The sequence below is a fragment of the Nyctibius grandis genome, chromosome 2 (genome assembly GCF_013368605.1).
Source record: "Nyctibius grandis isolate bNycGra1 chromosome 2, bNycGra1.pri, whole genome shotgun sequence".
Lineage (NCBI taxonomy): Eukaryota > Metazoa > Chordata > Aves > Nyctibiiformes > Nyctibiidae > Nyctibius > Nyctibius grandis.
The window spans coordinates 37,326,077-37,347,768 of NC_090659.1; the positions used below are offsets into that span (position 1 = coordinate 37,326,077).

Genomic DNA, 21,692 nt, shown 5'->3' on the forward strand with positions numbered 1-21,692 from the left:
GTTGAACTGCTTGCCTGTCTTGTAAGAAATTATTGAAGTACTGGAGAAGTGAAGCTTGTTATGAAGGGGAGAGAAAACGATTAGTCCTGCTCTGTCATCTTGTATGACATCATGGCTTGTATTTCCCCCCTGGTTCTGAGGTAGCATTGTAACAGAATGCTGTATTCACCAGGAGTAGCACTTGGGGTGGTAGAAAGCAACTAACCAAGGCTTTAATGTTTATTACAGAGGGGCAGTACGCCATCATCTCCCACTAGTACTTCTCCTACTGGCTCCAATGGAGACACGAGCTGGGGTGACCGCAAAGGGCAGTGGCTGCGCAGAAGGAGGCTTGATGGTGCTATCAACAGAGTTCCTGTTGGCTTTTATGAGAAAGTGTGGAAAATCCTTCAGAAGGTAAGTTGACAGCTGTAGAGGGCAGGAAGCAAGCAAGCTGTACGGTAACTTGGGGAGGTGGTGGTCCACAGGCAACATGTTGCTGGGATTTGAAGTTGGTCTTCAGCTGGAAGACTGGTGGAAACTAGAGTCATTAGCAGAAGCGCGTCTCTTGAACATAAAAGGGCTCCATTAACAGAAGTTCACATGTTTGTTTGAAAGTGTATTTTTCTCTGAAACCACCGGTGCTGAATTTTGGCTGAACAATTCTGTCAATTCTGTTCCACCACTGTCTGTTTTGCATCACCCATGGCCTAATGCGAGCTGTGGTCAGTGCTGCTGAGGGGCACTGCAGTGCAGCGCAGTTTGTGTGCTCCGGTTCAGAAAGGCTACGAGGAATGAAGGAGGAAACTGCACTGACTCTTCCAAAATGTCTTGAGATCCCTTGCTGGCTCTTCTGAGCTGTATGGCATTCTTAACATTTTTTTGTTTGTTTTTAAATGAAAGGTAGGTCCTTGCCAGCACCCTGGAGATCAGGAGTATGGAAATGTGTTGAAGCAGCTCTCCAGGAAGGAGGAGAGGGGAATTATGAATTTTTACTCATTTCAAAGTGATTATGCAGCTGTTCTTCTGCTTTGCTGGGTGAAAACCGGCATTCGGCACCTTGCAGCACTGAGCTGTTCGTGCCTACACAGTTGGGAAAATGTGCATCACCAGCTCAGGTTGATTTTGGTTGTCCTCTAAAATCACTTATGCTGAAGCTGTTAGTGTTGATGTCAGCCAAGACGAGTCATATATGACCTTGTGGCTATTTACTAATGGGATCTTTCAGTAAAGAGAGCATCACTTCTGTCCTGACCTAACGTCATAGCTGGGAGTATTTGAATGGTTTTCTGGCTATTAAAATCAATTGTGCTTATTTAAGTTGTCTTCAGTATTTCATTCTTAATCTCTCTTTGGACTATTCATAAAATCTCTCTCTTCTTCTTGGTGTGTTTTTGTACCTGTCACGGTTTAAAGCTGGGCCGGCTATTAAACCTATGGCAGATGCTCTCTGTTAACCCCCCCCCCCCCCCCCCCGCAAAGGGAAAGGGAAAAGGGAGAGAGGCTTCCGGGTTGGAAAGTTAGAACAGTTTTAATAAACTATAATAATGAAAAAGAGTATAATAACAATAATAGAAATAATCAAATATATACAAATATATATATACAAAACCAAGATTGAGCTCCCCTGAAGTCAGCCACGTCACCACCGGCACTGCAGGGCAGGCTCCGGGAAGGCCCAGCCTGGGCCTAGCGACGGTTGAGAGCTGGATTCAGGGATGCACGGATCGGGATCGGGGGCAGCAGGAAAACAGACGGAGTCCTCCTTGGACACCGGCCATAGCAGAAAGAGAACGAGACCCTCGTGATCTCCCCGCTTTATACTGAGAATGACGTGTATGGGATGGAATACCCTCGTTGGTCAATTTTGGGTCACCTGCCCTGTCCGCTTCCCCCTGCAGCTGCGACTCCCCTTCGGCTCTTCACTCGTAAGCAGGGAGGAATTCAGCAGTGACCTTGGTTTCTCTCAAGAACAAGTACAGCAAGAGCCTTACTGCACAACATCCCTACCGGTGCCTCAGTGATAACTACAAACTTCGAGCGTTATCAGTCCTGGAAGCAGACACTGTCTGCAAAACATGCAGTTAGTTTCAGAAAGTGCAGTTACTTAGAGGAGACTTAGCTGAAAGTAAAAATCACTGAAAGGAAAATTGGCCTGGTTTAGGCCAAACCAGGACAGTACCTCAGGTACCCAGATGTGTCATTCCTTAGCCTGCCTTCTCACCATTTAGGTTTTGTCACTCTTTTCTTGTATACCACTTGGTATTTCTAACACCATCTCTGCCCCAGTGTTGGTGGCCCATGTCCAAGCACCACAACATGTTGACATCCTTGAGTTGTGGTGCCCTGGATCTGAAACACTTAACTAAATGTTGTTTTAGCAAAAATGAAAACTAAAGGTTCTCACTTCCGCGGTCTGTTGTTGTGCTTTTGCATTATCTTTTGTTTCTACATCCTTTCCCACAGAATGTTCTCATTGATTTGTTTTCCTCCTTTGTGTGCCTCTTGCTGTAGTGGCTCTCTAAGTACTTTCCTCCACTTCAGTAGCTGGGCTGGAACACAGCGCGCTCTCTACGTGTCATGTCAGGCTATTGCTAACGTTTGCCAGGTTACATAATAACTTCTTCAGCAAAGATGAAATAATATTTTTAACAGGTTTTGTTGGTTTTGTTTGGGGTTTTTGGTTGGTTTTTAACTGAAAGTTGTTACATATTGCCTTAGAACAGAGAACCCTCAGATTCACCTGCAAGAACCGTAATTTCTGTTCGTTGTCAAAATGTTGTTGTTTCAGTGCCACGGTCTGTCCATTGATGGGTATGTCCTTCCTTCTTCAACCACCAGAGAGGTACAGTAAAATGCCAACGATTTTCTATCCCCATGACTGAATGTTTGGTTTGACAGCGTGAGATGCAGTGGGGCTGCTGTTGCAGATCCATGTTTTTAAGAAGGTTAGAAGATCTGGACCTTCCCCCAGGAACTCCACCAGCTTCCCTGGGGCTGTGCAGATGAGTTCCTGCCAGGCAGGTCTGGGAGTGGGTTTGTGGCAGGTTTTCCCGTGTGCCGAGCCTGCCCTCTGCACACCTTCACTGACCCCATGCACCCACAGAGCAGTGCTTGAAAGAGGGTGGCTGATGGCAGTCCTTCGGGCAGGGTGAGGAGAAAGTGCAGCTTTGTTGGAGCGAAGCAGACATGTTGCTTGCCACTTATTTTTTTAATATGCTGCAACAGCAGCCAGTGTATTTTGGCATCACAGTCTCAAAAATAAATACCAATTAAGGATGATTGTTTCTAACCAAAGCTTTGACTCTTTAAATCTGTAACCTTTCCTTACATTTTTTTTCCTTAGTTGGATTGCCACTCTGTCTTCAGGTGCTCTGGCAAGTTTTGAATTCACATCTACAAAACAAACTTGCAGACAGTAATGCATCAGTGCAGGAGAGGTGCTGGTGTGCCTGAGACTGTTGTCCTGTCTGGTTCCTTCAAATTCGTCTCTGGCTTCCTTCTTTTCTGAGGGACGGTGGTAACAGCTGAAGAGAGGAGCTGGAATTTTCTGCCAAATTTAAACCTTTTTTTTCAGAATGGAGAGCTTTATTTATTCCTATTGTGTAGATAAATAGGCTTATATTTGTAGCCTGTCAGACCTAGACAGTATCTAATTTTGCTGTTTAAAGCAAAAAGCACAAACCTCCTAAGGCAGCAGCCTTTCACATAACATCCATACAGCTATGCCAATGCAAATTAGGCGGCTCTACAAACAGTGTAGGTATATCCCTGTATGGAAATGCATTTACTCTAAGCAGATGGTTATTTTAAAAACTTGACAGTAATTGTGGCTTCGCAACTAACCTGCGATGCCAGAAAAGTACAAGGCAGAGTGTGTGAGACCGCAGCATGAGGAGCAAAGAGTTAATTTGCCAGCGAAGCATCAGCAGTCCTGTATGTAACTCAGAGGTGTGTGTGATGGGTTGCAGGGCTGGAGCAGTCTTCTGGAAGATGTGTAACTGTTTGCAGGATCAGGGCCTAGCGACACAAAAAGGTACTGTAAGTGCTAAAGCTGCACAAATGTTTTGTTCGCTTCACAGAATACTCCCACGTGCAGAGAGGAGCATGTGTTTAAGTGCTTGCAGGATGTGCAGAACTGGTCTTTTAGATCTGTCATTTTTTCTTTCCATTTCCCCTCAAACTTGGCAGATGACCCCGTGTGAAATCAAGTTTGCTGTGCATGTGGAGTCGGTGCTGAACCACGTACCCCAGCCTGAGTACAGGCAGCTCTTGGTGGAAGCTATTCTCGTTCTCACGTTCCTCTCTGACATCGAGGTGAACAGCATCGGGGGCATCATCCACGTGGATCGAATCGTGCACATGGCCAATGACCTGTTTCTGCAGGAGCTGGTGAGTTCAAAGGGCAGCAGTGGGAAGCCTCCACATTTAAAAATTGTCCCCTGCTCCTTTTTTAATATGTGGGATGAGCTTGATCTTATCCTTATTCTTTCCCCTACAAAGACAGACGAAATCACTTAAGTATCTTCTGGAAATATATTTGGAAAACTAATTTAAGAATTGTGGGAGATTTAAAGGGAATAAAATCGTAGTGGCTCTGAACTAAGTGAGTAGATTGAAGTGAAGTTTTGCTTTACCAAGGCATTAGAATTACCAATATTTGAGTAATCCCACCTGCCTCCCCAAAGGACAAAAATCTGTGAAGTTGTATATTCCCTATTTACTTACACTGATCCAACTAAGTCGTGTGGGTGCTATAATAATCCTGATGAAGGTTTTCATGAGGGAAAGGAGAATTGCTTTCAGTAGTCAGCACAAATGCAAAATCATACCGTGGCGGGTTTTTTCCAATGAATAAGCATGCACACCTAACTTTCCCTACTTCTTTGCTTGTGTCTTTTCAGAAATCATTCGGAGCTACTGGTAGTATCTTGGAGAAAGACGTAGCCACAGGAATTTGCCACTTTTTTTATGACAGTGCTCCAAGCGGGGCCTATGGCACCATGACGTACCTAACAAAAGCCATAATTATTTATTTACATGATTTCCTGCCTAGCACAGGCTGTGCGGTGCAATGAGCGATGCCTCCTGAGGGAGGGAAGGCTCAGAAGCCCTTTATCCCCATTTCCCTGTCATGAACCTCTTGTTTAGTTGCTGCATGTATGTGTGCTGTGCACTACCTCAGCGGTTTATACTAGTTGTCATATTACCTGCATGCCTACCTGTGGGGGACAGGTAGGTGGAATTTGGCCTGGTTTTAAGGGAGTGTGTGAGAAATAACAAATAACGAGGCTTAATTCTGCTCACAGTGCATAAATGTAATTCATATTAAATTAGCAAGAATTATACCATTCTGCCAAGGGGAAAACAGATTACTCTGTGGAGATCAAAAGGCATAATAAAACAAGGGAGCTGTATCTCAGGCATGAAGTCTCCCAAATAAGGGAAGTGATAGAATTCATTAATTTTTCTCATGCTGTGTGTAAACGTGCATCAGTGTGAATCACTAATGCACAGTATGAAACATCCAGGGAAATGTAAATTAGAGGAAAAGGAATAACTTGAAATAATCAGATGATATTTCTAATACACATTTATCCTGATTCTCATCTCGTTTGCACCTAGTCAGTGCAGGGCTAAGGCCAGTAGAGACAAATGTCTTACAGTATCCACTAATTTGAGGTGACAGCCTCTCAGGAAGCTGCATCTCTCTTCAATCTGAACAAAATAGCTTCCTTCCCTGCATCCCTGAGGCTTCGGAGGCAAAATCTCAAGACTCCAGCTTCTCCAAGGTGACAGACAGTTCTATGCCTGTAATCCTTTCCTCTGAACGGAGCAAGATAAACCTCTTCCACTCGAGCACGCTTTCCAAGTCTCCTGATCCTTTCCCTTGCAAATAGCCTTAGAGTTAAAGATGGCATAATTGCCACCCTTCTAGTGCAGTGTGCGTTTAGGGAAGGCTTTGATGTTTCCCTCTTTTCTTTGTTTTTTCTTTCATTCTTTCTTTTTCTTCCCTTTCTTCCTTTTTTTTTCTTTTTTAATTTAAAGTTGCAACCTAACCTGTTGCATGAGGTTAGGGATGGGCTGCCTGGAAGTCTCCCTTCAGACAGCTCGCAGGTTAGTGCCTGTGCCTTGAATCTGTCCACTGGAAACCAGTTTCTGCGGCTGCTCTGAGCTGCTGGAAAGAGAATAGTGTGTCCTGCAGGGAAATGGCTCCATGGCCATTTAAACTGAAAACAGAGGTAGGCTGCCTCTGGAAGGGAAAACCCTGCTTTACCCCAGGCACCAGCTGCGGTTTTCCTTGTGCTAGTGCTGCTGGTTTTGCCACCAGCCAGCACAGATCTGGCTGACAGCTTAGGAAAGTGGCTGTAGCTTTAGCCTCTCCATGGCCATGGGCTCCCTCAGCAGCACTGGGGTGTGCTGGCACTGCCGTGGTGCGAGCAGAGAGGATCGGAGCGGTTCTGCCCTGTCAGGTAGATGGTAAAAGAGCAGCTATGGCCTGTGAAAAGTAAGTATTTTCTGTGCTAATTAGCCCGATAAGCATATTTCTGTGAGACCCCCCTCTACTCTTTCAAAACATAACTATGCTGCTTTTACAGGATTTGAAAACTTTGGGTTTTTTGGTAACAATAGTACGTGGTGCTTTTGAGAATGAGGTTTTTGGTTCCAGTTTTGTACAGATATATGAAATACCTTGATGAAAGGAGGGAAGTAAACGCCTGTCTCACTTGCCAGTTGCCAGCACCCATGGGTCCCAGGGAGGCTGAGCTCCTGATGGCAGTGCCACTCCGCCTCCTGTCCCTCTATGGAGTCACTGCTGTAACAATGTCTGGACACCGACTCAAGACAGTGAAGGCGTGGGAGGCCTTAGGTGGTGACTTCATGTTTTTCCAGAGACCAGGAGAGTTTGGCTGCCCACAGGCCTAGGAGTCCTGGGACCGGATGCTCTGGGAGAGGCACGTACTGTGTTAACCACCATGAAAACTGTGGGCTGGTTGAGGGGCTGGTATAAAGGTATGGGTCAGGTACATTAACGTTTGGATGTGGAAGTCATTTTATTGGCATGGTGCCTGTTTTGTAGGGTTTTGCCTTCATTATGGGTTTTTTTTTCCTTTTCATATGTATAGTGAGAGATCACTTACCTTGTTTCCCAGTAAATGAAAATAAAATCCTTTGTCTAGTTCAAGCAGACAAATGTGACAGTGCAGAGCGTGAGCACACAAGAGCCTGTGTGATGGTTTCTTGTTCTATCTGGTATCATACAAAAAGGCAGTAGTAGCAGTTATTTTTGCTTTTCCTGTTGAATCCTAGATTGTGAGAGATGCAAGATGATATTTTTCCTCAGACTCATTTTCTTTTTAAACCTACAGTGTGGTCTTATTTTCAGAAACAAGAAAGGTGATATAGTTGTTTTACATGCAACTGCAGTGAAGTCTGAAACAATGGAGCATGTGGCAAAACATACCTGGACACCCCTTAACTCTTTCTTTTTAATGGGAGTATCATTGGTCTCTTTAATTTGAAATTCATAGTATGACCTAGCTTATGATATATTTTTGATCATCATGATCAATTATCACATGGAGTGCACTTGGAAAGTATTTATGTGGGAATTTGAAGAGTTTTGGTGGCTGGTGGTGAAGGGTGGGATTCCGAAACACAGTGCCAATGGAAGGGAAACTCGTGTTAATGTCCAGGTCAGGCACAGCTGCAACTTGCTGCTGTTTTACTGTTCAGACCAAATAACTGTTCCAATTGGAGAGTTGTGGTTTAGTGCAAACCTAATTAAACAAATGAGGTTTTATATAGACCCCCCTGCTTGGCTGAGGATCCACCTGTGTGTGTGTTGAGCTGTTGCAAAGCAGAGCTACTGTTGGCGGCGGTGAGGGTGTGCTCCCAGTTAAAATACGTGACAGCTTCGCAGTTTGTGCGGGGCTGAGCTGGTTGGCAGAGGCTCGACTTGGCTGTCAGGCTTCCCAGGGGAGCCAGCGGAGTATGACACGGCCAACGCCAAGTCCCTGGAAACTGATTTATGCAAAGGCGGCAAAGGTGAACAGACGCATCCCTCAGAAATAAGGGCATTAAGGAATTAAAGTAGACCCCCCGAGACCTGATCTTTCCAGGCTGACGGGCACTGCTGCCCTAAGCGGTTTGCAGCTGTGGGGACAGAAGCACCTACACAGCTCTGGGGGCAGCCAGGCGTGCCTGCAGAGACGGGGCTGGTCGGGGGCCCTCGCCAGAGTAGCTGTGTCCAGCTCAGAGCATACACCATGTGCTGGCCCCAACCCAGCTTCTCCAGGCCAGCGCCCTCGCTGCTCGCTGCCTCGCGGCTCTTTCCTTCTCCCTGCTGCTGTGCGAAGGACGTGAGTTTGTCAAACCAGACGGATCAAAAGTGGCATTAATCCTCCTCGGCTGCTGCTCCTACAAGTAGATGTGAAAACATAATGGCTGGGGTATAAAGTTGGGCTTCTGTTCTGCTGACTGTGGTGTCCTTCCTCAGGGAAAGAGCCGTGCTTCTTCCTGGGAGGCGAAGGTGAGCTGCCCAGTCCCTAGCAGTCCTAAAAAGGGGGGTGGGGAGGTGTCGCTTTCTGTGGTGGGTAGTAAACACCAGGGCTGCACCCTTGTGGGCACGGGGCACTGAGGGACTGTGTCACCCCTCCGGCAGCAGCCAGGGGCTTGAGTGAAGTGGGAGCCTGGGTCAGTCCGGATCCATCATTGGGCACTTTCTGGTGTGGTCGGGAGGTAGGAGCAGTTGTCCAGAAAGTGGGGTGGGGGGGGAGAGAGAGAGATGCCACCAGCAGTGGCATCTGTACCTGTAGGGCAAGAGCTTGGGCGCTCAGCTGCAGACTGATTCAGTCCCTGCTCAAAGGACTGCTCACAGCTGCAATATTAAGTAGTCACTGCATAAAATTGTGGGATTAAAAAAAAAAAAAAGATTGGGGTGGGGGTTTTGTCAGAAAAGCTTCAGTTCGAAGAGTTTAGATTTAAGTACAAGTAGCCGGGCTCTCTTCCACTCCCAGTTTTAGCCTGGAGTGGTTTTTATTCGTGGCATTAGATGTTTCACAGTTACTCCCACCACCACCCTCCCTTCTTCTGTTGGGGGTAAGGGGCTCCTGGATGCCGCCTGCGGCTGGCAGGGCAGGCTGTTTTCTTTTTTGTCTCGATGACTCAGCTCCTCTCACACTTCAGTGTTGCATCCCTGAAAGCCTCTTCTCACTGCCTGCTGAGCGAAGCCCTGCGTTGCTGTCTTACCTTCACATCCCCTCTCAGGAAGTGATCCCTCGAGGCGAGCGTCCTTCAACTTCATGCTAGGGTAGCTTCAGGAGCATGTCCTTAGAGGGGGACATTGAAGCTGGAGGGTGGCAGGCATGTTTCTGAGCTCCCACGTCTTGTTGGGCACCCTTAGTTTTGTCCTCTCTTCTTGGGGGTGGGGTGGAGGTTTGGGGGGTGGCAAAGGAGGACTCCAGAGCTGCGCTGTCTCATTCCACCTTGTCACTTCGTGCCCACAGCAAGGAAACTTGACGGTGGGAAGCGAACTCCCACCACGCACCGTGGTGTTTGTCCATCTTAGGTGGAGCCTTTTTTGTCACTCCACTGGAATAAGGTGGGACCGATCCTCACATAGATCACAACAAATGCATGCTAAAAATAGACACTCACTATGGGCAATGCCATTATGTTTTTACTGTAAATTTGTTTGCACTATTAAAGATTTTTCTTTCTCCACCCCAGGCAATAGAAATAAGTGTGTTTATTAATAAATCTGTCAAGTTACAAAATACTTCTGGAAAAGTATTTTGTATTTAATTGTAGAAAATAAGATTTAAGGAAGCCTGCAGTACCTTAAGCTTGGGCTGCTGTTACATTCTGTGATGATAAACTGGGAAGGATGCTTTTTTTTTGTACTTTCAACACTGTTATTAAATAAAACCTAGCTACGCTACTTAGCTTGTCTTTCACTATTAAAATTTAAAGATGGGCAAGGCTGGAATCTTTTCCTACCCAAAAAGCACTTCGTGCACATTGTACTAAGGCTGAATTAAGTAATACTGTTTTGAAAAAGCTCTGACCTGGCTCCACTTCACTTTCTATCAGCGTGTTGCTCTCAAGAGTGCAATACACAACAGAATTAGGTCCAGATCTCCCTACTCTCCCCTACAGGAGTGGACAGGGTGGTACTTGGAGGAATGGGAATATTAGCTTGCAGTCTGGGTTTGGGGGGAGGCCGGGGCCACTGGACTCTTCCATCTTGCTGTGTTCCCAAAACTCAGTTTCAGAATTTCTCAGTTTACTTGGTAAAGAATTTATGCGTAACTAGATGCAAGAATATTTAGGTTCGCTAATATCAACATTTTTTTGCTTTTGTGTTCTTACTCATCTCTTTAAGAAGTCCAGTTAATCTTCAGGAAAAGTGTGTTGTACTCAGGTATGTGTATGGTAACAAACTACAGGCAAAAAGACACCACACTTACACCTTACTGTGAAAGCTAAAGCTTTATTTTGTTATCTATCGTATGTTACGTTAACATGCTATGGTCTTAGCCTTCAGTAAGGTGACGAGTTATGACTGTTTCTTGGCTCCAAACCCCAACAAATGTAGGGCAAAAGTAACCAGTCGCAAGAGGAAACCTAGTGCAAGTGTAAACACCTTTCAGCTAAGATCGTTTAAGTTTTGCCTGTAAACTTCAAGGCGGATGGATAGTGACCTGGAATGGTTTGATTTCACGGCATCATGCAAAGAGCAAGATTAAATGCAGAACTACCTATTTTAACTAGATGGTTCTTCTTCCCTATTTTCCTCTCCTGGATTGGATAGTCCACAGCAGGCCTCTCTCGTGCTGGTTACATTCTCAGGGAGAGTCTGATATGTTCCTTGTGGTCATCAATGCTATTTCTCAGCTGTTGCTAAGGGCTGCTGAAAGAAACGTACCAAAGTTTCTCTTCCCACGGGCTTGTAGGTGTAACCTTGGCAGTGCTCACAGATTAGATTGATGGGCGAGATGCCACCAAGGGGGAGGATAAATTGTAAGGTACTGATGTGTCAGTGACACAGTAATGGTCTAAGCAGTGGGTTTTCATCTCCTCTGTCTCATTATTAGCAGGTATATGTCATCCAGAAGGGACTAAATAAAGGCTTACACAGTGACCGTGGTGCTTACCGTATCGAGCAGCCCATTTATTGTTTGTCAGTCTGGAAATTGGCTTCCCAGACTGCCTATGACTGATGACAGGAAGGTGAGCTTCCAAGGCAGCCCACAAGAACTTCTGCCTTCTCATGAGTTTGCCTTTTTCTCTAGTCGATGAACCACGTGAAAGGCCTCTAAAAATTCATTGAAGTCAATGTGGCCATCTTTGTTGTAGTCTATGCTGAGGACTAACTTGTCAAGGGATTCATCATATACATCGATGCCCAGATGAGAAGCAAAGAGTTTCCATGTCTGGCCGAACTCCTCAAGAGAAATCAGACCTAAAGGAGACAGACAGCAGGTTGTTCTTTCCAGTGCTGTTTCCCCTGCCTGCGTACACACACACTCCTTCACTGCAAGGAAGTTCCCTGCCTACTGTGGCTTGGCTATGTTTGGTGATTTCATGACTAAAGTAGATTTTTACTTCAGGTAACGATCTAACGCTTTCAACAGCAGGACTGAGAAAGCTGTAAATACTGAGAGTGAGAGTGGAAGGGAGAAAAAGCCCCCCCAAAGAGTGAAGCCTGTACTGGAGATGGGATATGTGAGAATTTGTTCTCAAGTTAGGCCCACTGCACTGTCTCTTATGTGGTTACAGCCTGACTGCTTAAATTAGTCTTCACTAAACTGGAAAAATGGCATCTCTGGTTCCTCAATATTTAGAAGCCTTAAGGAGGAAACACAGTGGGGAAAGATAACTAGTATGGGCTTCCTAGAGCTGGTACAGTGAAGTTACCTGGACTTACCTGAGTGGTCTTTGTCAATGATGTTGAAGATGATCTCCAGATCCTTTCTGTATCTGCACAGTGTTTCCACCAAAGCTGGCTGAACCTGCTTTTGAAATTCCATACAGGAAACCATTCAGACCTGGTTTGAGTTAGTCTAACCATCAGAGTATGTACTATCCAAATCTGTGTTCCCAGTTTAACTTCTCAAATGTTTAAAAAGAAATCTTATGCTTGAGTTCTGTGGAATGATACTTTGTGTCTTGCCCTGAGGAATAATCAGCTAAAACCTGTCACTTTCAGATGGCGGGGCCTGGGGGAAAGGAGCCCTTCACACCTCCTACCTTCAGTAATTATTTGTGGAAATATGGATAACCTAGGGAGGATGCTCTGTGCCATGCACTCATCCAAGGCTTTCACTGTACATATGTGAATGGATCCTGCTCTTTAGAAAAATGCCGGAGACAGCTAAGTACCAAAGCACTGTGCAGCCATGCAGTAACAACTGGGCTCTGTAGAGGAGACCTCAGCTACCACTAAACATCTAGAAGTCCATCTGTGAATGCGACTCCCTCCTACACATGCCTGAATTGACTCTCGAGCACACTTGAAAAGCTCATCTCAAAGAGCGAGGGTTGAGCGCTCTGGGTAGGATTTGTCGCATCTCCTCAGCTACGTTATCTGAACGCCCTTGAGAGTGAACAGAAAGTAAGAAGCAGTTCTAGCATGTGATTCATCCCACCTATTTTAAGCATCTACCTTTGCAGGGAATGACGATGTGTACCCTAGCAGTGCTCATTTCCCTCCAGTAACTATAAAAGGAAGCTCAGCAACGATTTCAGCTGTAGATGTCTACTTGATTGGCCAAACCACTGTCTTATGGCTCAAGTTGCACCAAAAGCTGTTCCTCCAAGATTTGCAAGGAGGCGTTTTCCTCCTTACCTCTTTTATAGGTTGACCTATTTTCAAATCGTAGAAACATGACATGAAGTCAACTTCTCCATCTGGGTTCATCTGTGCTAACTGAGACCGCAGCATCCTCCAGGGCAGTTCCAGCTGTAGAACAGACTCCATGGCTGCAGCCCAGTCATTGACAGAAATCCTGCCTGCCAGAAGGGGTCAGTTCATGGTTACAAGTGGTACGTGACACAGCGCACATTGGTCACCACCGTGCCTTCTGCCATTTTTAAGAACAGTTGCAAAACAGAAATATTTTATCATAGAATTTTGTTTCAGGCAACTTTATCATAGAATCATATCATAGAATGGTTTGGGTTGGAAGGGACCTTAAAGATCATCTAGTTCCAAGCCCCCTGCCACAGGCAGGGACACCTTTGCACTAGACCAGGTTGCTCAAAGCCCCATCCAATCTGGCCTTAAACACTGCCAGGGAGAGGGCATCCACAGCTTTTCTGGGTAACCTGTTCCAGTGTCTCACTACTCCTAACCCTGGGATAAAAACCCTCATAACAATGAGCAGCAGGGTTGGACTAGACATTGCCACAGGTCCATTCCAACTATGATGTTGAGCATATTTTAATACCTTTTGAGAAAACCAGATTATGCCATGAAGAGTACTTCAGATTTGAGATGAGCTGCAATTATAGACCTGTGTCGCTGAAAACCCAACAAGACAGAAGTATGTTAAACAGTTGTTCAGTGGCCAAAGAAACAGTACCATCACATTTTATTGCCCTTATAGGGGCACTGATGACAGCACAGTCAAGTGAGAAGCCATCATGAGGAAAAGTTGTATTTGTGCTAGAAATCACTAACTCCTTGCTCCTACGTACAAGGTTCATGTATCAACTTACCACTGACTTTTCTTCAGCTGATGGGTTAGCTTGTGTCTCCTAGTGGCATAGCCAGTCAACTTCACTCAGGTATCTCCCAGACTCAGAAGGAGACCAGTTCCCCCTCACCTGAGACTCCATTTCCCTGTCTGACATCTGAAGACACAACTAAGTGAAGCTTCTGGAGCTGGATTTGCCTGCCCAAACTCTCTGCCCAACAACAACCACCATTTCCTTATTTGCCCATGTGTTTCAGTTGTTTCCTTCTACCTACTCAAAGCTTCATCACCTCAAGTTGTTTTCTGGGGCTAAGCGCTTGCTAACACCTCTCCTCCACTGTGGTCTGGAAGAACTGTCAGGCAGGACCCCTCTCCATGGGGTTTGTCCCCTCTGCCCCCCCACACACATGGAAGCTGTTTCCCCAGAGGTGGTGTTACCTGTGCCGTTGAGGTCATACTGTGCAAAAGCACTAGTGAGTTCAGACCTGTGAGCATAAATCTTCTCTCGTAAGGACTTTAAGGCAGATGATTCAATTGTACCCACCCTAGGAGGAAAAAAAAATGCAGAGCAGATCATTAAAGCGTTTAAATCCTCTAGCACGTTATGCTTTTCAACATGCATTATCAAATTCTTCTATCCTTTAACACGTAGTATGTTTAGGGCCATCAAAAGGCAACAGCGGGGAAAAAATAAAACAAAACAAACAAAGCCCCATAAGAGTAATCTGAATTTATGAGATAATCGAGTTTATGCAGGTAATTCTAAACTGCTTTGCTTTAGTAAATCTGGCCACAGTGCTAGGCATGGCAAAGCTGTCATGATAAACTTTTTGGACTCAATTCATAACAGGATTTGTCCAGATTACCGCTGCAGCCTTAAAGCAAACCTGACAGACAGGAACAGGCCTTCCGTGAGTCCCTGACAATTGTCTGTTCTAACCGCTTACCACATCGAATTACCTTTGGGAGCTTCTCAGGAAACCGAGTTAGAGTACTTAGAACATGTTTTGCCTACTGTATTACTTTTTAAATTGTAAAACAGAAAAACAAGGAAAATCAAGCAAAATAGATGCCTATTCAATTAATCAGTCAAACTATAGATTTGCAGCAGGTACTCGCACGCTAAGTCAGTACACGCTCACTGCGTACAACACACGGCTTTACCTCTGCCGAAGGTTCTGCCTGCGTGTGTGCTTGCTGACCCGATACTGTACAAACCGAGGAACCAGTTCAGGATTCAGTTTGATGTATGCTCCCCGGTTGCTCCCCTCTTCGTAATAGTTAGAGGCAGAAAATATAGTGATAACCTGATCATAGGAAACAAAGGAACTGGATTGGCTAGAGCAACTCTTCTTGTACTGATTGCTGAAACTGATCTTAGAAAAACAAACATGCAGGTTGCAAAATTAAGTGTCTGCATATAAACCCAGAGATCCACAACTATGGTGTTCACCAAACTGCACTTGCACTTTTCGAGTCAGAGCTCCAGGCCTGTATTTTTGGTCTGTCACAAGAAGACTTCAGTCCAGAGGGCAGTGTGATATAAAATGCTGTTAAACAGAAACCTCTTTCTAAGACAGACCTGGTTTTCAGGATTCTTGCTGGCCTTCTGATACAGCATGTCAGAAAGCAGGGCCAGAAGAGAAACGATGAAGTTAAAAGGCTTCTAGAGCCTTAGAGCATCTCTTGCACTGTATTTACATATAACTCTCTTCAGGGAGTTTGTTGATGTTCATTTGTTTTCACATGAGTAATAAGCCACTCCCTGAAGCTGTGAAGAATTTTGTTTGTCAGAACTCCGTAATTCGTCCTAACATCTATCTAGCACACAATTCCCCTAAACCCATTTTAAAGAAGTCACTAATTTTTTAAATCAATTTTGCAGATAAATATATTGTGGATGTGCCTGTGAAATTCACAGGAGAATTCTACTTCACATGGAAACATCTTACCTTCCCATCGTGACTGATCTCATAACCTTCCGGCTTAAATTCATGAGACCTGATGAGCATCTTCAGATTATACCTTTCAAACAGCTTGGCAGTGACATCAGGGCCAAAGTAACAACCTCCTCCTCGACGCTTGTTTGGTGTACAGCCATTTTGTGTTCTTGGATCACTCCAGAGAATGTCAAGGATCTGTAAATAGCAAATCAAGCAAGTGAGGACTGGTAGTAGGTGAGGACTGACAGGCTATGGCTGTCTAAAGTACTGGCCATGGCAAAAGCCCCACAGTACAGGGAGAAAACACACTTGAGCTAACAAATAGCTCTCACGTTTTCTTCCTTCCTTTCAGCAGGGCATTCTTTTGGGCTTAAACTTTTGCTCTACTTTTCTTAAGAAACATCTAGATTTTGGATGAACATTTTCAGATGAAATATTATTTCAGAAATGTACCTCCTTTGACAGCTGAAGTTTCCAGACTCGGGTAGGTGCAACAGCAACGGTACCTGGTACCTGGGCTATTTCAAAGAGAGCAATAGCTGCCTTCTTCACATGTAGGTGTGAGAGGCATTTTCTATTTCCTAGCAGAGACCTGATAACCATGAGTCTGTGGTTTTACCTAAGCTAAGCTTGGGAATGCCTGCGCTAAACATGACAAGAACTGCTTTTGTCTTTATTGTCTTGGGTTAGGTCATGTTTCAAAACAAGATTTTACAGACATTAGGATGAATTACCATGGTGTAAAGTCACTCTAACCTAATAATTCTAGTCAGTAGTGAACAGTAGGCAAAATGTGTTTGTTTAAACCTCTCTGGACAAGGTTTACACTAACACATTCCACTTCACGTTTGTGAGCAGGGCTCAGCGGAGCCTTGGTTAGCTGGGGGAGTGTCACATTTGAGGGGTTGCTTGTGCCCATTACATCAGTTTGTAGGTCAGATATGTATCGGGAAATCACATTTTCAGAGATGGATTTGCTTCTCAAGAAGCAAAACAAAAGTGTGCGCCCCTTAAAGCAGCTGTCTGAAGAGAAGCTCAGAAAAATAAACTTATACACAGCTCAATTTTGAGCTTCTAAATTGCTGTGCAAATTAAGCTTTTCAAATTGTCACAATTTATTAAATTACAGCATGACAAGATCTCCATATTGCCTCTAATATTCAAGAGGAAATGAACAGCCAGAGGACAAAAAATTCCCACTCTTGAGTAATCAGCCTGTAGGTCTCAGGAGTTGGGGTTTTTTTTTGTACAGTATCAGCATTCATTTGCCAAAACCACAGCCAAAAAAAGGTGCTCACTATCGTCGACAATTGCAAAGCCTGACCTATTTAAACAGACAACCACCTATGTACCAACAGATCCAACCACATGAGGGCACGCAAACACACCTCATACCGAGCAGTTTCTTCCTCCTAACAGCTAAGAAAACACTGGGTAAACTGTATTTGTAAGGTATAAAATCACAAGCCTTTATTACCAGGTCTACAAAAAGCATCCAAAGAACTAATAGCTGGCTAGTGTCCTCCCAAGAATGACGGGTTTCTTATTAAGAGACAGTCCCCTCAGACCCAAACGCTGCCTGAACAGAGCGCCTGCCGAGCTTGGGCAGGCGGGGTTTGGTATCAGGCTGTCTTTGGGTTCACCTACCTGTTTCCATTCCTTCAGGGCCGGGTCTGGAGGCGAATTTGAGCCTGATGGCTCAGTGGAGCCTGATGAAGAGATGTGTTGTGTTCTCCCTGCAACGTTCTGGCTGGCAATGTGTTTACTGGGTCTGGTTGTGGGAATTCTCTCCTTCACTTGGTCCTGTCTGTCTCTCACTGGCTTTGGTGGCCGCATCAAAGATTTCAACTTTAAAAAAAAAAAACCAACCAAACAATTTAAAGAGTTACCAGAACATGAAGATGATCAGAGATGTCAGCTGAAAGGCACATCAGTATCAGTTTACTGTACTCATTACCGAACTCTCACGATGTCCTGAACTCACAGGTTTGGTGGAAGCTGCAGGTGTTTGGCACTTGCAGAAATTTTGCTTTGTATCTGTCAGTGATCAGCCTCTTCAGAGCTGCTCTCATATTCACAGAATCACAGAATGATTAAGGGTTGGAAGGGACCTCTGGAGATCATCTAGTCCAACCCCCAACCCCCATTCTTATCAAGACACACAGAGTCATTCCAAGCCACAGTCAATCACAAGGTCTCACTATACAGCAAGTACAGTCTGGGCTCAGGGCAGACACTTAGGTGCCCAGCTTCACTGGAAACTGAAAATATACACGTATACTGTACTGAAGATGAAACGGCCTTCACTACTGCTCTGATACAGTAGCATGCTGCTAGGTTAATTTGGTTAAAATAAATGGAGTGTCAGGAGGTTAACAGTGAAATTGATGAAGTATTACATCAGGCCTTTTTATTGTTAAATCAACCTCCTCCAATACGCATGGGCATTTGCTTTTTTTGGAGCTGTGTGCTATGGCTCCATGAATGCCCATTAACACAGACTCTTCTCCAGGGAGTATCGTATCTTCTCATCTGAAATTTTCTCATACTAGCTCATTTTTTGAACAAAAAAACCAAAAACAAACAGCCTGCCCCCCCCGCCAATTCTACTCTTTATGCAAAACACTGGGTTATTCCCCAGTGCACTGACCAGTACTTGAGACCTGTCAGTTGCCAGCTGTACCAATTAACATACATCAGTTGGCCTTGAGTGATATCACCCTGAGTTGTGGCCCACACATGTCTCATTAGCAATGCTCTCCTGTGGCAGCAGCAACTCTGACCTGTTAATTCTGCATTTCACAGATAGCGCATCAGTTACACGCCGAGCCAAGCCTTGGTGAACTCAGCTCACAGTTAAGACACCTACATCTGTAGTTAGGCACCCACTTTTAATGTACAGTGGTATAGCCAAGAGAGGCTAGACTCTGATGACCAGAAATATTCGTTGCCCTTTTTTACATCTTTAAGAAACAGAGATACACCTGACTGTCCTGTAAAGCATTTACTTCTGTATTAGAAAACACGAGGATGAGAGAAATAGCTCATGACAAGGTACAAAAGGTTGCTTAAATATAGGTATTTTGTGTCATCTGGGATGCTCTACCACATCTCCCTTATGGAACATCTCCCTTATGAGGAGAGGCTGAGGGAGCTGTGTCATTTTAGCTTGAAGAATCATAGAATCATAGAATGTTAGGGGTTGGAAGGGACCTCTGGAGATCATCAAGTCCAACCCCCCTGCCAGAGCAGGACCAATCTAGGGCAGGTTACACAGGAATGCATCCAGATGGGTCTTGAAAGTCTCCAGAGAAGGAGACTCCACAACCTCTCTGGGGAGTTTGTTCCAGTGTTCTGTAACCCTTACGGTAAAGAAGTTCTTCCTCTTGTTGAGGTTGAACTTCCTGTGCTCTAGCTTGCATCCATAAGAAGAGGAGACTGAGGGGTGACCTCATTAATGTTTATAAATATGTAAAGGGCAAGTGTCATGAGGATGGAGCCAGGCTCTTCCAGTGACATCCATTGACAGGACAAGGGACAACGGGTGCAAGCTGGAACACAGGAGGTTCCACTTAAATATGAGGAAAAACTTATTTACAGTGAGGGTAACTGAACACTGGAACAGGCTGCCCAGAGAGGTTGTGGAGTCTCCTTCTCTGGAGACATTCAAAACCCGCCTGGACGCGTTCCTGTGTGATATGGTCTAGGCAATCCTGCTCCGGCAGGGGGATTGGACTAGATGATCTTTCGAGGTCCCTTCCAATCCCTAACATTCTGTGATTCTGTAATCTGTGAATTAGTGTGAGATAGGCAGATATGAACCAGAATGAAAGGAAACTGGTGGAGGAGACCTGCGAAGAAGACTTTCTCCAGAGGCAGGCAGAGGCCAGAGGGGACATCCCTCAGCTGCGGGGTGTTCCCATGAACAGCACTGGAGACGTGTGTCTGAGCAATGACAAGACCTGGATCTCCACCAGCTCTCTGGGATCTCCGTTGATTTTAAGGAACCTAAGCACCCTGCTCACAAGCAAACATCTCGATTCAGTTGTCCAAACCCCACACCATTTTCTACTGATTTGAAAGAGCTGTGTTTGCTCACCATTTCAGGGGAAAAAAAAAAAAAAAAAAGTATGTTTCTGTCTTCTAAATCCCTGAAAAGCAGTAGTTTCTGTTTTCTTAAGACCAGGTCCTGAAGTCTGACCCTTCAAAGACTCTCCCACATATGCAAAGCTCAGCTGCTGCCAAGGGAGCGCCTCACAGGTGGAGAACTTCCCCCACACAACAGATGGCAGAAGCACAGCCCCAGGACAAAAGGCAGTGCTAAAAAGATGTGGCTACATTGATTCTAAAGTGTTTAGAAATGAAATGCCTGAGAGTTAAGTACTTTTTGTACTTTCTGGCTAATGCGTCATCACTGCAGGAAGGAGGTATCTGAAGTGGTTTTAGCTATTTTAAAGTCAAAAGACCCAAGTTATTTTACTGCAGCCAAATAATTGGCTCCCAACACCTACTGAAACCTTCCTTCCTAAACACTGATTTTGAAGAAAAACAAGACTTTTTTTCTTACGTGCCTTATACAGCAGTCATGTCCTTTCTTAATGCAAACAACTTGATCTTAGCATTTCTACTGCTAAATTTTTTAAAGAAAACAAAATTACCCCCACATGAATATGATTTCTTACCTTATTTCTTTCAAGTGCATTCAGGAAATCCAAATCTGTGGTGTCTGAAATCCCTCCGTGTAGGATAAGAACTTTGCTATCAATTATAGTGGCGAGGGGAAGCCAGCTAAAGACGTCTCGCAGAAGACACAAAATCTGTTTCCCATGGTCCTGTAAAACATACTCTTATATTAGATCCTATTTCTGGCAGATTCTGTTGCTTCTAAGTTCAAGATTTTGCTGAAGTGCCTGTCACAGTCTGTATGAACAGTTCCATCCAGGTGACACCCCAAACTGCCACACTGACAAACATGTTCTGACATTTACTTTGGGGCCTTTTGATTGTCTCTATAGCATTTTGTTTCCTTTTATGCTCACCTCTCTTTGTGTTCTTGAATGGCCTTAGGCATGTTATTTATTTCATGCCATAGATCTCTAAGCATAAAAGGCTAACACTTACAATTGTTTTGCCAGTTATTCCCCTGAAAAAAACAAAATAATTTCAACATTACTAAGGTCATTCTGTACTACACCTAAATAAACTGGTTGGAAGTTTCTTTGTTTACACAGGTTTCATTTTACGTGTGCAAGACTACAAGGAAAATATAGGAGAAGAAGGAGAACTCTTACCTTATATTTCTTTGAAACTTCTTTTGTGAAGCCATATCTGAAAATAGGACAATATCATGAACTGGTTTTCAGTATGTCCCTTTGGCATGATTTTCTGTAGTGTTTGCCAGGAGTTTTCTATTCCTCTTTTTCTCCTGCCATTCTGTCTCACCTGTTTAAATGTGCTTTCTTCTGTTCTGTCTCAAGAACTGAGTTAAACGCAGAATCCAGACCAATAATTATTCAGTGGCCTTTTTCCCATCTAAATGAAATACCTTTTAGATACTGGAAAGAAATTTCAAAGGAACCTAACTGATGACAGGCAAGAATTCCCACAAAACCTCCACACAGTTTTTGTTCTAAATCACTCAACAGTGTCATCTATCATGCCTTTTCCCCCACAAGGGACAAGGATTTTGACACCTCATTCTTTTAACACCTGGATATCCTCAGTGCAAGGGACATTTTCACACCACCCTAACTCTCAGCTTTCAAATTTACCGATGTGCAGCACTGCTAATCAAAATGCCCCGCAAAGAGCCATGCACAGGAATGCATCTTTCCACTCCATACCATCACAGACTTAGTTATATTTTCCACTATTTTGGGTGGGAATTTTCCTACCTTGTAGATAACACAACTGATCTTGTTTTATGTTGTTTTTTTTTTAAATCAAGTGCTGAAAAAGGAAGTATCATGTGAAACTGATTCTCTTACATGGATCATGATTAGGATTTGAACCTGGGTCTCTAACCCAGCTTTATGCCTGGGCTAAAAAGCAATATATTCTGTGTGCA

General features: G+C 44.5%; 2 protein-coding genes across 2 annotated transcripts in view; one reads left to right on the plus strand and one right to left on the minus strand.

Moving 5' to 3' along the window:
* PHKA2 (phosphorylase kinase regulatory subunit alpha 2) overlaps positions 1-5,103 on the plus strand; it is a 45,467-nt gene extending 40,364 nt beyond the window's left edge. The window contains exons 29-32 of the mRNA XM_068422216.1: positions 229-396; positions 2,771-2,824; positions 4,171-4,371; positions 4,884-5,103. Coding sequence (XP_068278317.1) covers positions 229-396; positions 2,771-2,824; positions 4,171-4,371; positions 4,884-5,057 — 597 coding nt within the window. The 3' untranslated portion in view covers positions 5,058-5,103. The remainder of the gene's footprint in view (positions 1-228; positions 397-2,770; positions 2,825-4,170; positions 4,372-4,883) is intronic.
* Positions 5,104-11,252: 6,149 nt separating this feature from the next.
* Positions 11,253-21,692, minus strand: part of PPEF1 (protein phosphatase with EF-hand domain 1) — a 30,810-nt gene continuing 20,370 nt past the window's right edge. The window contains exons 8-16 of the mRNA XM_068425546.1: positions 20,917-20,953; positions 20,308-20,457; positions 17,273-17,473; positions 15,635-15,820; positions 14,847-14,989; positions 14,121-14,227; positions 12,833-12,996; positions 11,912-11,996; positions 11,253-11,446 (exon numbers count right to left, since the gene is read on the minus strand). Of these exons, the coding sequence (XP_068281647.1) occupies positions 11,253-11,446; positions 11,912-11,996; positions 12,833-12,996; positions 14,121-14,227; positions 14,847-14,989; positions 15,635-15,820; positions 17,273-17,473; positions 20,308-20,457; positions 20,917-20,953 (1,267 nt within the window). The remainder of the gene's footprint in view (positions 11,447-11,911; positions 11,997-12,832; positions 12,997-14,120; positions 14,228-14,846; positions 14,990-15,634; positions 15,821-17,272; positions 17,474-20,307; positions 20,458-20,916; positions 20,954-21,692) is intronic.